Below are 16891 nucleotides of genomic sequence, written 5' to 3' on the forward strand. Positions count from 1 at the left end.
TTGTTGTAAACCACCCTGAGCCATTTTTGGAAGGGTGGTATATAAATAAAATAAATAAAATAATAAGTAAATAAATATTTCTGACCTAGCAGAAGAGTGCTACGTGGGGGAAATGACCCAAATTCAGATAAGTTCTTCCATTTGCACAAGTTTTTGCCAAGGTTTTTTCTAAGCTCTTTTCAATACCCCCCCTCCTTTTTGGTGGGCTGGGGGTGGAGGATATGGTTCATAAGCTATAGCCTGTATCCATCATGTTTCTCATACTGTAAACACAACCCTAAAAGTGATTTTTAAAAAATGACTTGTGCATCACCACAAAAAAGTCTTCTCTAGCACTTGCTCAAGAGTTCATGGAGCAGCACTAATGCATTTTCTCTTTCCTCTCCTGTTTCTTTGGATCTAAGCCTGAGAATTGAATACAAACTCAGAATGTATCTAAGATAACAACTCACCGTTTTGCTGATGTAGCTGGTGCTGATATTCATACACTGCAGCCCTTCACTATTGCAGCAACCTCCACATCTGTAGATGGACACACATGGAGGTTTAAAGAAGGTGTTTGTTGTTGCTCCAAATTCTTTCCCCACATCTACACATACCTCACGTGGCATGCATTGAGTTTTTCTCCACTCATTATCAATACCTGCCAAGTTACAGGGAAAGCTCATAGGTTATAAAGCAGTTTTTAAAATGGTGCAAAATAAGACTCCCAGAAAATTGTTAAAACATGCTTATTTTTTGAAACTGACCATTAATATATTTAATTGTTTTGCATATATATTGCTAAAAGATGCAGACTTCAGTTTATATCATTGTTTCTAATAGCATTATTTAGAAGAGTGACATACTTAGGTCAGTACTGCAAACCCCTTGTGTGGCAAGCCAGAATGGTTTCTGAGTGAACTGGCTAAGCTGTTCAGTACTTAAAAGAATCAGGGCATGCAGGGGCTTAAGAAAGGAAAAGGGCAGAGAAGAGAGGTCCACAAAAATTTCAGAGGTGAGGAATCACATTATTTTATTTGGATTTGAAATAACTATTTGGCTGAAGGTTAGTAGATCTGATAAGTGATTACTGAACTGCTCCTTAAAAAGGCTACAACAACTGTCAAGACCGCATAGCTAAGAACAGCCACATGTTCAGAGAAGAAAACTCAAATTGCTTACCTGTAGCTGAAGTGGTTCATGTGGTCATATATGTAGTACAAATATAGATTCTGTGCCTGTGCATCCAGGAACTCCCTAGAGCTCAAGGCTGGGCAATAGCACATATACCCCCCTTTCAATGGGAGAGATTACATATCTTTACATACTGTACACCTCAAAGGTCAGAATGCATACCTCCTATTCAGTTGCTTTGTGACTTATGAGAATGTTCCAGCAAAAGAAAGGAAATACCTGCAGTGGGAAAGAGGGTGAATTGTATGGTTGCACAGATGATCACTTGAAGGACGTAAGTCACAGGTATACAACTGGTTTTCCCTCTTCATACGCTCTGTGCAGGCACACATATCAGAGACTGTAAACTGGTTTACCCAGACTAAGAGCTGGTGTTCCTTTCAAAAAGAGTAGTTGAGGACTGTTTCCCCAAAGACTGAGACAGACCTTGCAGTCACATCAAAAACATAATGAGGCTATTCACACAAGTGGGCAGGTGGGCAGGTGAGGGAAGGCTTTGCCAACTTACTCCCCCACCCCCCGACAATCAACAGATTGCTGGGGTCATGTGAGTCCTCCCAACTCCTGGGGAATTCCCCCAATGCACGCGCTCATCAAGCCATGCATTGTGGGATATCCAGAGGCTGGGACACTTCTTCCCAGACTCCAGATATCAGCATTGCTAGGAGCAGCATGGATTGTCTGGGAGTGCAAGACACCCTTCCAGCAGCAGCCTGTTGATAATCTGCCAGGGGAGCTGGGGGGTGGTAAGTTGACTGCAAGGTCTGTCTCAGTCTTTGGGGAAACAGTCCTCAACTACTCTTTTTCATAGGAACACCAGCTCTTACTCCAGTTAAGCCAGTTTGCAGTCTCTGATATGCATGCCTGCACAGAGATTATGAAGAAGAAAAAGAAGAAGTCATAGGAACATAGGAAGCTGCCATATACTGATTCAGACCATTGGTCTATCTAGCTCAGTATTGTCTTCACAGACTGGCAGCGGCTTCTCCAAGGTTGCAGGCAGGACTCTCTCTCAACCCTATCTTGAAGAAGCCAGAAAGGGAACTTGAAACCTTCTGCTCTTCCCGGAGTGGCTCCATCCCCTGAGGGGAATATCTTACAGTGCTCACACTTCTAGTCTCCCATTCATATGCAACCAGGGTAGACCCTGCTTAGCTTAGGGGACAAGTCATGCTTGCTACCACAAGACCAGCTCTCCTCTCAACAAACAAACAAACAAAACCAACAACAAACAAGGTCCCTCAGCAGCAAGTTGCCAGACAGCAGGATTTGGGTTGTGATCAGTCGCCACCAGTTGTATACCTGTGACTTACATTCTTCAAGTGATCATCTGTGCAGCCACAAAATTCACCATCTTTCCGGGGTTAAGTGTGCACTCATCCCCTTAACCCTGGCTAAAGGCCAGGGTTAAAAGTAGGGTTAGGCAGGTGGGCAGTGCTGGGATCTGTGTGAATCCCGGAGCTGCACACAAGCAGCCTATCCCAGGCTAGGCTGCCCTAGCCTGGGTTAAGCTGCTTGTGAGAATAGGCTTAATGCTTCACAAATGTAGATGGTTTGGACAGGTGGGCTATTTTGTAGAGTTCTGGGAAAGATGTCCCCTTGCCGCTTTCCCAGACAGCAGGCTTTACCACAGGTTTTCTGTAAGGCTTTACTGCAAGTTCAAAGTTTCCCCCCAAAAAACTGATGCAAAAAGTGAATTTTTCTTACCCCACATATAAATCGGACTACAATCTAATGGGTGATGAAAAACGCAAATTGTGTGTGAAGTGTTCCTGGATAGCTTGCAGGGCCTTTGGGGTAAATTTGGGCAATATGTGAACACACACCTCCATTTTGGAGAAGACGCAAACTAAAAGCCAGGTGTGAAAAACTTCTTGGAAAAAGGCAGAACAGGTGGCCACATTTATAGTAGAAAGACCTTTAACAGCACACAGGAAAGTATGTCTTGTCAGCTTGTAACACAAATTAAGAACAGAAAAATTCAACATGAAAGTTGTCAGACCCTCATAGCAAAGGAAAAGGTTTATGTCAGTATGGCAACTGTTCTGTCCAGGATGAAAACCAAAGCCCTCTGAACATCAATGTATAGATGATACACTCAACATCATTCTTGTGGTTTTCAAGAATTCCAGAAAACAGGAAAAGCTAAATTCTGATGTCGATGAAAATATGAAACAATCTTAAAGAAGAAGAATTTATCAGGGCATAGCCCCAGCTTGTCTATGTTGACACATATAATATCAGAATGTAGATCACACAGTTCATTGGGCCTGCTTGCTAAGCTAATGGCCATCAAAAGCCTGTTTTGAGAAACAGAAGACAAGATATCACAGGAGGCTATGGGATTAAAGGACTTTGCATTAGTTCAATAAGAACCAAGAATGGATGATAATGGCTAAAAATAGTTAAGGGTTTTTAAGAAATACTCAACCAATGGATAAGCAAACACTGGACATCCCTCAATAGGAAAATGATATGCCAAAACTTCTGCCAAACTAACCCAGAGAGAAGTAGCAACTTGCAGGTTGAGATGTATCAAATTATGATGAATGGAGCTTGTAAACATAATAAAAACTGAGTCCACTTTTTATATAGGATTAGCTCATGGAAGATTTCCTTTTGCTGAGCATGACTTTATGACACCTTGCAGAAATTCCTAAGAAAGTTGGGTCCTTTAGGCCATTACCCTCAAGATTTACACATCATGCTGTAGAATATGACCTTAATTCTAGGACGAGAGGTCTCATGCTTGCAGCAGAAGAAAATTCCTGAGTGCCAGAACAGAAATCTGGGAAACAATTGTCATAGCAATCAAGGTGCAATGGGGATTTGACCTGTCCTGTTGAAGAGTTCTTGTGTAGCTCTCACAGAATGTTCCCATGGAATGATTAGAAATGTTCAACCCATGATATCTATTTTGCACGCTTTATTGGTGGTGGTGGGTTGGGGACTGTTGGCACAGGGCTTCTCACAATTCTTACCCTGGAAGTTGCTATGACAATGGAGCAAGTGCAGGAAGAAAAAGCTACAGCTCTCATGCTACACCTTGAAAATATTTTCTGGTGTCTTGGAGGTTGGTGTCATTTGTCAGGACTTTTTCACCACATGGAGCAGAGCTATATGAGTGCTGGAACCAAACTGTACCAGATGAAGGCAGACCAATCTACTGGAGGAGTAACTTGCTGGACTGCCAGATGGAGAGTTTGAACCATTCAAAGTTGCTCAAAATGGAGCCCCAGATCTTCAAAAGCAAAAGCTGGTTTAGGGTTCACTGAAGGTTCTGAAGCTATCTGACATCTCTGAATTAGCACTGTCAAATGCAAAATTGTGAATGGAAGTGTAGTCAAGCTGGAGACCTGAAGACTTGGGTTGTCCAGCAATAGTTGTCTGATATTGCTGGTACAGAAGGATAGGATTCTATAGGATGATGTTAATGAACAGATTTAGACATCATGAAGGCAAGTAAGATGACATGAACTGCTGGCCCTACCCACATTCCATGTTGTGTGAACTGACCAATGTTGGGTTGGTAAGCAGCACTTCCCTCCACCATCCAACTTCAAATCTTAGTTACAGATGTCAGGTGGCAGAGAGAAGTGCTGCTTGCCAACACAACACTGGCAGGTTCATACAACATGGAAGGTGGGGAACTTCTGGCTTACACTGGAAACATATGCTTGGAAAACAGTAGGAAACAGTGGCTCATATCACCTTTCTTTCATGCGGTGTCATGCAATTGACATTGAGGTAGATATCAAAACTATTTGAATTAAAGAAACTGGAACAGAGATTACACTACACTCATCATCAGTACTGAAGTGATAGGAGCAGACACCTTCATTCATTCATTCATTCATTTGGTATATTTGTCCACTGACCCAAACTCATCTCTGGGAAGTTTACAACAAACACAAGACAAATTAAAAAGGAAATTAAAACATTTAAACAGTTTTAAACCACAATTTTTAGTTAAAAAACTTGGGTGAATTAATGCATCTTTTTAAAAAAGCTGTCTGAGATGGTGAGGCTCTTATTTTGGCAGGGAGTGCATTCTAAAGCCTCAGGGCAGCAACAGAGAAGGCTTGTCCGAGTGGCCATCAGATGGACTGATGCAACCACAGATGGACCTCTCCAGATTATCGCAATGAGTGGCGGTGCTCATAACAAAGATGACGTTCTTCTAAATACCCCAGGCCCAAGCTGTTTAGGGCTTTATAGGATATAACCAGCACTTTGTATTTTGCCTAGAAATATATTGGTAGCCAGTGTAGTTCTTTTAATATAGGAGTAATATGGTCTCTTCGAGATGACCTAGAGACCAATCTGGCTGCTGCGTTTTGCTCCAACTGCAGTTTCTGGACTATGTAGAAAGGCAGCCCCACATAGAGCACATTGCAGTAATAAAGTCTGGATGTTACCAGCATATGAACAACTGTTTTGAGGTCATTTATGTCAAGAAACAGATGCAGCTGACATACCAGCCGAAGCTGACAGAAACCACTTCTGGCCCCTGCCTCAACATGAAACACAAGAGAGATGTTTGGATAGAGAGGTATTAGGATTTATCAGTTAAGCTGCAAGTGTCAGAAATGTGACTGATGTCTGATGCTAAGTTAGTACCAATGATACTAATGATACCTGGGGAACCAACACCCTAGGAAATAAAGTGGTGGTCACCTTATAAGCATCTATCAAAGGGTGGAGAGAGATTTCTTATGGAGGAATACCAATGACGATGTGGTGATCTAGCAGTTGAGCCCAGCAGAAGAGCACTCCAGTGAAGGAGCTAAGGACAGAGGAGTTGGCTATATGTGGGAAGAATTTTTGTGGCTTGTAAAGTTTATCCTAGAAGAAAGCCCACAGACAAGACCAGTTCCTATGAGCTTGGCTAATGAAGCTTTGACAATGAGGATGGAAGCCAGCCTTGTGCTGTTGCCCTAAACCTTGGTTAATGCCATCTCCTAAACAGACTAGGCAGTGCTTTTTGCCATCAGAGGCAGGATTTTAACTTCCATGAATGTAGCATTTCTTAAGTGCCACAAGTACATGTAGAAAGCAAAATAGTAACCCAGCCAAACAAAAAAACACCAAGATAGGTATTCGCACGACCCACTAGGCAGGTAGGCAGAATTTCACCTACCTTCCCCGAGATGATCTTCTGAAAAATCTTTGGGGTGCCACCACATGCCCATATGATCCATGCTGCTCCATGCAGCATGGATCATTCGAAGCCAGTACTCATTTTCCTGGCCTTCAGATAGTCCCCTATGCACTGTGTGACGAGTACCGTGTATTGGGGAATACCGCCATGAGACTGGTGTTCTAGGTGCCTATCTCTGTGCGCTTGGGCCAGTACTGGAGTCTCCCAGTACTGGAGCCAAGGGCACACTCGTGTCCTTAAACTTGACTACAAGCCCTGGCTACAAAGTAGGGTTAGGCAGGCGGGCAGTGCCGGGAGCCATGTGGATCCCAGCGCTGCACATGAGCATCCTAGCGCAGGTTGGGCTCTCCTAGCCTGGGTTAGGCTGCTCATGAGAACAGCCTTATTATCTAGTACAAACTAGAAATAAATAAAAGGAACCCTTGACTAAAAAAGGAGAGAAAATGTGTTCATGGGATTTGCTGAGGAGAAATTCCCCCAGAGAAACATTTCTGCAATGTTGACTGTGTGTGATGATGATTGAAAAACAACTAAGTGAAAATATATGCACTCCATCCATTGAAGCAGGAATAAAGAAGACTCTCTCCCCCATCAAAGTGTGGGGGCATAAGTGTCTCCTCCAAGACTTGAGTTCTAGGAAGTTCCCAGATGGAGCTGTGTGTGGGCACAGAATCCATACATGTATCTGCATGCAGTCCACAAAAACAAACAGGGCCAGATAAAAGATAATCTAGATTCAGGCCTTAAGAAGTATTCCTTGCTTTTCATTTTGCACAAGTGCAAAGCTGGACCACCAAATAGAACAGGATACTGCACTCTGCTCCTAGTCTAGATGAAGGAATTGAATCTAATTTTCTCCCAGAGGCTGCATCAGGGACTGAAGCTGTCAAATTATGGGGATTAAGTGACTCCTAGGCATCAGTAACAGATAATTGCTTTTTAAACATGTTCCTATTCCTTCCCAGATCAATGGTTTAAACAATAGGTCAAGCACACTTCCCTAAGTTGCACCAGAAATGTCTTGATCTGCTCGCCTACCCTTCATTTAAGTACTACCTGTTTGCTTTTCCCTAGCTTAGATTCACCCCTGCCTGCCTTGCCTCTGCCTCAGTTGATGGTTCTGGTTGTACAAAACACAGTGCCTGTCCTGAATAACAGATTTCCAGATAGGCTGCACTAGTGTATCCCTATTTATCAAAATAAGTTTAAAAATACAGCTTAAACAACTATAAACTCTTAAATTAATTCTTGTCATTGGGGAGCTCTGAAGTATCCTAAATCATGCATTAATATAATACGGCTTACAAGTTTTTGTTTTCAGTGCTTAGATAAAATAAAAGCAACAGAACTTATATATTCTTGCATTTGGATACATGGTATGGTAGGTACTTAATTTCCAACACTTACTTTTCAAAATCTCTGCATTATAATGTGCTGCAGCAAATTTTATTGGATTTGAATCATCTGATCTTGCATCAAAGCTGGATTGTTCCCTATTGTGTTGCCAGCCCCCTTTTCTCAACTGACATTTGAACATTTTCCAGTATTCTGGATAAAGAACTGTCATGAGTTCATCCACACTGGATACAGACCGCAACTGATCTTCCAGCTCTTTGCTTGCATGAGTCTGTTGAAGAAATATATTAAAAAAAATTGCTTTAGACATTACACAAATGTTGATGTTTATTAATCTGATGTAACTAACTTAACCATTTAAGTTAGATACAGTTCTTCCGCTCATATTTCATTGCACACAATATTATATTTAAGCTTAGTGATAGATAATCATATTTTCTGGTCCATTTGCAACAGAAGGGGTACATTTTTTTAAAAAGGTTGGAACTTGTATGATCAGATAGAGCTCTGGCTGCACCAACTCCAACTTTGCTGTAACCATGGTATTTAAATAGGACCAGGTGAACAATTTTATTTGCAAAATGTTTGCAAATGTCATATTGAGCTGCCAAGTATTGCCCTATAATTGTCTAAATATGCCTGCAAAAGGCCTCTGACCACCCAATAAAGCACCATTGGAAGACACTAGCAATGCTTGTCCTTTTAATTTCAATGGGACTACTTTGAGTAATTTTCCTCATCAAGTCAGCCATTATGGAGGTGCAATAGGGGAGAAAAAGCAATTTATTTATTTTTTGCTATCATCATGACCACAAAGTAAGCCTAAAAATGTACTTGTCTAGATTGGCTGGATTTGCTGCAGCTTTTTCACGATTGCATTCTAGCCATTGATTATCTGTTTCATACCAAGGAGCTGTCTGACTGTAGAAGCTATGCTATGCTCCAGCCTCTCTGTGAGGGTGCAGAATTTGTTCCATCCTCGTATTGCTTCAGGTGGATCTCTGATTGAAAGCATGCTTTCCCCAACAGTTTTCCATTCCTATAGCCTTCCTGTTCCTTACTTCCTTAAAGTAAGTAAGAAGATTGGCACAAACAAGTGGAATGATGTAACTATCAAAGGCTGCTAATACCAAAGCAACAGCTTCAGGATTATCATGAAGGAGTGAATTTACAATTATATTAATATTTCCAAGTCTAGAGCTAGGCTGGGCAGGTTGGGGCCAGAGTTCATTCACAGGTGTGATGGTGTCCAAGAGAGTCTGTCCAGAAGGGAGGCAGAAACCAACTCATATGTCCTGGAATGCCCCTTTTCCTCCAGCAGCAGCACCACCAGCAAAAATGGGTAACTGTTAGGAAAAGCAGAGTGGGCTGGGTGGAGGTCAGAGCTCAGTTCTGGAGTTGCTGAGGCTCTGCCCAATGTTTACCTGACTTTATATTTATCACATGATTGCTATTGAAAAATTCTATTATACTGTACCATGTTCTGTTGCCTTGCATTTCAGTGCACACAGGATAAAATTAGAAAAAGTTACAAATTATCACAGACTGATTTGTTTTACTAAATATGCCCAATGAGGTCAATGGATTTCAGATTCCTATGTAATTATCCGTGTTCTAAATTTGGAGAGAGAGAAAGAGAAAGAGAGAGAAAGATGCAGCTGAGAGATGCATTTCCTCCTTGTAACATGAAACCTGGCACTTGTTAAGATTCTGTTTTGTATGAACAAATCTGAAGACTGTTAAGCTTTAGAGATGGGCAGAATGTTCTGCGCTCGGATTGTTCAGACTCAAAATGGGCTGTTTCAAGTGTTCTGAGCTTGGAACAGAACACACTTCAAATGAAGGGCCTGTTCCAAGCTCAAAATACAACGGCTCATTTCAGGTCAGAACATTCTAAGCACTATTTTGGATTCCAAAATGGTGCTCTTCTGACCTCTGCGCATGTGCGGCAGCCATTTGTGTGGCGAGCACCACCATGCAAATGGCAACTGCACAAGCACAGAGGCCAGAAGAGTGACATTTTGGAATCCAAAATGGCACTCGGAACATTCCGAGTTGGAAAAGAGTCATTCTGTTGGAGCAACTGGCTCAACTGGTTGTTCCAATGGAACTTTCTGGGGATTTAGGATTCCAATCTGAGCTTGGAGTGGAATGTTAAATCCATTTTGTGCCCATCCCTGTTAAGCTTTAGAAATGTAGAAGACATAAGTGCTAACACCCAAGTGGCTAAGAAGCATGAAGATACAACATATACATCTGTTTCTCAGAGAAGATTCAAACATTGGCTGAAGAAGTTGCATGTATTATTGCTTCCACATGCCACTTTTCATACATCTAAAGCAGACAGATGTGCACACCTGTATTTTCTAAAACTAGTACAGGAAGGTGTCTGGAGAAGCTTCCCCCCTATTAAAAAAACTATTATCAAAATGCAAAAGGGATAAAAATGATTACAGAATATGAATAAAAAATGCTGAGCAGATGAAGATCCCAAAGCAGAAATAAACCGAAGCCAAACATATTTTGGTTATAAAACTGTTATTTAGAGAAAACAGCAAAGAGTCTTGAGGCATCGTTAGACCATAAGGACTAGAACCCGCTTTGTCAGATGTATGATATGTTTTTTACAGTCAGCAGGTATATGCATATGTAAGTAGAAAGAAAAACATATGCAAACAAGGGCATGAAAAGCAAAGGCTGGCTGTTGTTCTGTTGCATGGGCCAGAGAGACCATTCACTACAGCAGTCTCTGCTCAGTGCTCCACACCCTCACATCCAAAATCTTGAAGGAAGGAAGAGGAGAAAACAAGCTTGTATTTCTCTCATTAAAAAGATATCAAGGAAGGAAACACAGAAAGAAAAATAAATAAACAAACAAACAAATAAATATTCACCAGGAAAACCAAAGGGAAAGGAGAAGAGAAGTTTGTTAGGACTGGTAATTTTCTAGAGTTTGATTTCTGGCTGGCTGGAAGTGTTTGTGTGTTTGTCAGAGGAGCTTGAGTAGGGGATTCATTCCAAGTTAGTGACATTCCAGCTTGTGGGAGGGGTCACATTCCTGCGGAGAGTCAGTTTGCCTGCTGATCTTGAAAACAAGGCTCAGACCAGAGGAAATTTGTTCCCAGGAGCTTTGCAAACAGATATTGAAGGTGTTTTGCTGGAGTTTAGTGGGAGATTGGTGGGGAACTCTGTGGGGAGACACACAAGTGGTCCATCACAGAGAAGACACGCAGCGCAAGAATAAGGTATTACCCGACTTCTGTAATTTTCTTCGAGGACAAGCTTAAAATCTTAATTAGCTGACAACTGCACCCTGTACATAGCTTCAAATGAACAAGACCAATATATTATAAATAGCCAATCAAACCAGTTATGAAGGTAGAATGACAGCAGGGGAAGTAGTGCTTCTCTGTGTATTGCACACAGTATCACATGTATGACTATCTGCCCAATTGTGCTCAGTGAAAGAGCTCTTGGGTCTCAGGGGAAAAGTTTGTTCCTTCGAAGCCAAGGTGGTTGACCTGGAGAAGCTCAGGGAGGCAGAGAGGTGTGTGGATGGGACCCTCAGTGATGTGATAGAGGCATCCCAATCCCAGGCTGACAATGCTTATGCTGTCATGGAGAGTGAAAGTCTCAGGGAAGGAGGACATCAGTCTGAGGAAGAGGGAACCACTGCTTTAGTAGGGACCCCTTCCTTGGGTGATGCACCCATATCCTCTCACACAGAGGATACTCCTCCAGGAGGTGGGGTCCTCCTAGCAATTGGTGATTTCATCATTAAGGGCATAGTGTCAGCAAGCTGGCCACCTGGAAGGGAAGTCCAGGAAGATAGTTCACAATACAAACTGGGTTGCAGCAGCAAAACACGGCTCAGATATATTTCTATCTGGCTTGGGCTGAAAGCTGTTGACATGAGGGATGACAAACGTCATCTTCCAGCGGTTGACTGAAAGCTGTAGAAGTGCTTTATAGTCCAAGCTGATAACTCTCAGCTGGCAGGGATTCAAGGCTTATCAGCTCTCTGCAAGAGGCATTTACTTTTCCTGATAGTTTCCGGCTGTGCTCTCCATCTTGTGACGCACTTCTGCTGTGGAGTCAGTGGGGGGTTGCCTCCACAGTTCATTTTCCGGTTTGTCCATCACTGTCTCTGCTGCCTCAGACTGCTGTGCCTGCTCTGAAACATCAGCCAGACCTGCCTCAGCCATCTCTTGGGAACTGACAGGCGGGCTCTGCCCCTCAGGTACCCCTGCATTGGCTGAAGGGCTGTCAGCTTCCCCTTCCTCCTCGCTATCTGAGCGAGGGTGTGAAACATAGAGAGATGGGTCTGTGAAGCCTGGTGCAACGGTTGTGGCTGTCACTCTAAGTGTAGGTAGGTTGTTAGGCAGTGCTGGGGAGGAGCCAGCTGTCGTGGTGCACGTTGGCACCAACAATGTTGGGAAATGCAGTCGGGAGGTCCTGGAAGCCAAATTCAGGCTGCTAGGTAGCATATTGAAGTCCAGGACCCCCAGGGTAACATTCTCTGGTGTTACCTGTTCCATGCACAGGGACAGCGAGACAGGCGGAGCTGAGCTCAATGCATGGATGAGATAGTGGTGCCGGGAGGAGTAGTTTAGATTTAGGCACTGGGATACATTTTGGGGCAAGCAAAGCCTGTACAAAAGGGTTGGGTTTCACTTGAACCAAGATGGAACCACACTTCTGGAACTTAAAATAAAAAAGGTCGCAGAGCAGCTTTTAAAATAATGCCTGGGGAATTGTTGACAGGAACTGGGAGATATCTGGTTCGGACAGCACATTCCCATCAGGTGTGGGGGTGCATATTTTTCAGATAAACCAGAAGGGGACAGAGGATTGAGCAGAAGGAAACACATGACAGCCTGCCAAAAAGGTCAAACTCATATTTGTTGGCATTTATTTCTAAGGCTTCAAGTTTTGATTTCTTTTACTAGCAGTTTAAATTCTGGGTTAATAAACGTCTTTAAACCTGCGGTGCTGTTGCGGAAGTATTTATAGCTTTGACTTGGAAAAGACTCACTAATTCTGTGATCGTTTTGTTTAACTGGACTTTAAGGAATTTCCAGGCAAGGAGAATCAAATACAGATGGGTGATTCCTTTCTGGCTGGAGGTTCTTCTGGATGCACGTAGGCACATAAATTTTCCGACACGAAAGGCTTCCTGGAATTTTTAATTATACCAGATTCTCTGCTAGTATTAAACAAACTCTCAGATAAGGATCAATTAGAAGAATGAATTGAGGAGGAAGAATGAGATGTTACCTCTTTTTCATATAAGATACTGCTGAAATAAAATTACGGGAACAATGTAGGGCTACAGCAATAGATTCCTCACTAGTATCAGATAAATCCTCAGATAAGGATTAAACGTGAGAATGAACTGAAGAGGAAGAATTCAATATTACTTCTTTTTAATACAAGATATTGCTGAAATAATATTACGGGAATAATTATGGCTATAATTTGATGGCCCGGGAATCTTTTATGAATCTTTTTTTTAAATAGAGTAGTCATCTATGTCTAAAGTTCTGTTTTTATTAATGATGCTTATTATTTAGGTTTATAGGCTGAACGAAATATAAATGGTCAATCTTTCTGAGCAGGAATTTTTAATCGTAACAGATTCCCTGCAGTATTAAACAAACCCTCAGATGAGGATCAGTTAGAAGAATGAACTGGAGAGGAAGAACCAGATGTTATCTCTTTTCTATACAAGACACTGCTGAAATAAAATTACGGGAATAAATAAGTAGAGCTACAGCAATAGATTCCTCACTAGTGTCATACAAATCCTTGGAGGAGGATTAAATAGGAGAACTAACCAGAGAGGATGAACTAGACATTATTTCTTTTTAAAACAAGATATTGCTGAAATTAAAGCATGAGGATAATTATGGCTATACTTTGATGGTTAGGGGATCATCCATAAATCTTATATTTTTTATAGAGTAGTTAACTACATTTAAGCTTTGTTTTCATTAATGATACCAGCGATCCAATTAAGCATATATGCAACTGGAGAATTGTTAAGGAAGTCCAACACAGATGCATTGGACTTCAGAAGAGAAAACTTCAAAAATGAGGGGATAGGTAAAAAGGAAGTTGAAAGGGAAAGTCAGAAGGGTCAAATCATGCCAGAAAGCATGGAACCTATCTAAAACCACAATACTATAAGCTCAATTGGAATGTATACCAAAATATGGTATAAAAATATGTAAAATAAATAAATAAAAAGAAGGAAAGGTACCACCATGTTCAAGATGATGCCAGCATGGCTAACAAGTAAAGTCAGGGAAGTCTTCCTTCAGAAAATAGAAGTCCTACCCAAATGAAGAGAACAGAAAGGAACTTAAATTCTGGCAAAGGAAATACAAGGAGAAAATCGATTGATGGATTAAGTGCCATCAAGTTGGTGTTGACTCTTAGTGACCACATAGATAGATTCTCTCCAGGATGATCTGTCTTCAACTTGGTTTAAGGTATCACAGTGGTGCATTCATTGCTGTTGTGCTCAACATGACCTCTGACATGTTCCTGACTTTCAACTACTGGTTTGCTCCAGTTCCCAACTGTTCAGCTCGACATCTGGAATGTTCCTGATCTTCAACTATCAGATTGACCTATGATTCCATAGTCTAATCAGATAAGGATATTATCCACATATAAATTATTATTATTATTTCCTGTTTACACAATCAGGCAGGTGTTATTGACTGGTTTGTTTTATCCAGACATCGAGTCCTTCCCAAGGACCTGGGATGGCTGAATTTTATTATCAATGTTGTTGCTGTTATTATAGATATCATCACAGAATATAGGCTGTTCCCAGGAAAGTTGCTTTTTGTAATTGGCTGTTGGTTATTTCTGTGGCCCCTGTGATGTTGAGGTGCTCTTCAAGTTGTTTTGGAATTGCACCTAGGGTGCCAATTACCACTGGGATTATTTTGGTCTTCTTCTGCCACAGCCTTTCAATTTCAGTTTGCGGATCTTTGTATTTTGTGATTTTCTCTATTTCTTTTTCTTCTATTCTGCTCGATTAATTTAACTTGTTTTTCTTTCTTCTCGACTACAGTTATATCTGGTGTATTGTGTGACAGATGTTTCTCTGTTTGTAGTCGGATGTCCCATAATATTTTTGCATCTTCATTTTCTACAACTTTTTCAATTTTATGGTCCAACCAATATTTGGCTACAGGTAGCTTGTATTTTTTGCAGATGTTCCAGTGTATCATCCCTGCTACCTTCGCATGCCTTTGTTTGTAGTCAGTCTGTGCAATGGCTTAAGAATGGCAACTTGAAGAAAGAAACAGGGTTTAATATTGGCTGCATAAGAACAGGCACTAAGAACAAATGCAATAAGAGCAAAAGTCAAAAAGTCAACAACAAACAGCAAGTGACGCCTTTGTAAAGAAGCAGATGAAACCGTGAACCACCTAATCAGCTGTTGTAAAAAGATTGCACAGACTGACTACAAACAAAGGGATGACAAGGTAGCAGGGATAATACACTGGAACATCTGCAAAAAATACAAGCTACCTGTAGCCAAAAATTGGTGGGATCATACAATTGAAAAAGTTGTAGAAAATGATGCAAAAATATTATGGGACTTCTGACTACAAAAAGACAAACATCTGCCACATAATACACCAGATATAATTGTAGTCGAGAAGAAAGAAAAACAAGTTAAAATAATTGACATAGCAATACCAGGTGATAGCAGAATAGAAGAAAAAGAAATAGAAAAAATCACAAAATACAAAGATCTACAAATTGAAATTGAAAGGCTGTGGCAGAAAAAGACCAAAATAATCCCAGTGGTAATTGGCAAACTAGGTGCAGTTCCAAAAGACCTTGAAGAGCACCACAACGCCATAGGGGCCACAGAAATCACCATCAGCCAATTACAAAAAGCAACTTTACTGGGAACAGCCTATATTCTGTGACGATATCTTTAACAAGAGCAACAACATTGACAATAAAATTCAGCCATCCCAGGTCCTTGGGAATGACTCGATGTCTGGATAAAACAAACCAGTCAATAACACCTGTCTGACTGTGTTAATAATAATAATAATAATAATAATAATAATCCCCCAATATGGCACTACCTTGGCATGGTTGTTGGACTTGCATGCTCTGAGGAAGGAGAGAGCTATTCCAGAGGTCCAACCATACTGGACAGGTCTTACCAGAGGAGCCAGACGAAGAGTGCTTCTCCCATCAACAATATGGTGAGACGTAACTTTAATAAATCTATACCGGATCGGTCGTCGCCCGGGTGAACAAGGACCGCGCCAGGTGCTGGAGTCCCTGGACATCTGGTGGCAAGTGGGCAACAAGATTCAGAATCTTCAGTTGAGCAACCAGGGCTGGAGACTGCAAGGTTACTGGAAGAAATGTCGCTTAACCGAAAAAAATATACGAAAAACGCCAACAAGGAAATAATGATCGCTATTACAAGTATAGCCCAAGTAAAAGAGGTTATTTTAAAAGAATGTAGCAAATTTGGAAAGAGAAGCATCCAGATACAGAAATAACAGAACAAAGGCTAGCAGACCAGAGAAGATTCATAATAAGAAATAAAGTATTCACAGGAGTTGAGCTGGAAGAACTGCAAAGAGCAACACAGGCTCAAGATATGGAAGAAGAATGACCACCAACTGAAGAAGTTGCTCAGGCGCAGGTGGAGGAGGAGGTGCCAGAAATAGAGGATGCCACTGTTGCTGAACTGTTCCACAATCAAAACCAGGCAACCTCCCCTTTGCCTTCACCTCAAAAACCCAAATGCCATTTAACAGAAAAGCAACAAGAACTAAAGAAAAAAATGAGCACATGAACCAAACAACCACCAGGGTTCGACTTCCAGCTCTAAAAACAGTTGCCAAAAAATAACTTGATCAGGCATTAAAAGATGTCAATGCTGCACTTGCAGAAATAACAACCAATAATTTGCAGGAAACAAATCAACTAATGTACAGTGCAGCAACAATAACAACACAAGAGCTCGGATATAAGATCAGTGGACCTGTCAAAAAAGAAAGTAGTACATCACCTAAATGGAAGATTAGATTAGAAAATAAAATTGCCAGGTTAGATCAGATGCTAGTAAATTGAAAGATATGAAAGACAAGAAGCTGAAGAATGAAAACACCAAACAGTATCTGATCCAAAAATACCACCTAG

At 41.3% G+C, this 16891-nt stretch overlaps 1 protein-coding gene across 3 annotated transcripts in view; it reads right to left on the reverse strand.

The window, feature by feature from the left end:
- VEGFC (vascular endothelial growth factor C) overlaps positions 1-16891 on the reverse strand; it is an 86444-nt gene that overhangs the window by 23744 nt on the left and 45809 nt on the right. For all 3 annotated transcript variants that reach the window (XM_053258632.1, XM_053258634.1, XM_053258633.1), the window contains exons 2-3: positions 7745-7964; positions 453-643 (exon numbers count right to left, since the gene is read on the reverse strand). In XM_053258632.1, the coding sequence (XP_053114607.1) occupies positions 453-643; positions 7745-7964 (411 nt within the window). The remainder of the gene's footprint in view (positions 1-452; positions 644-7744; positions 7965-16891) is intronic.

The sequence above is a fragment of the Hemicordylus capensis genome, chromosome 5, assembly GCF_027244095.1.
Source record: "Hemicordylus capensis ecotype Gifberg chromosome 5, rHemCap1.1.pri, whole genome shotgun sequence".
Classification (NCBI taxonomy): domain Eukaryota; kingdom Metazoa; phylum Chordata; class Lepidosauria; order Squamata; family Cordylidae; genus Hemicordylus; species Hemicordylus capensis.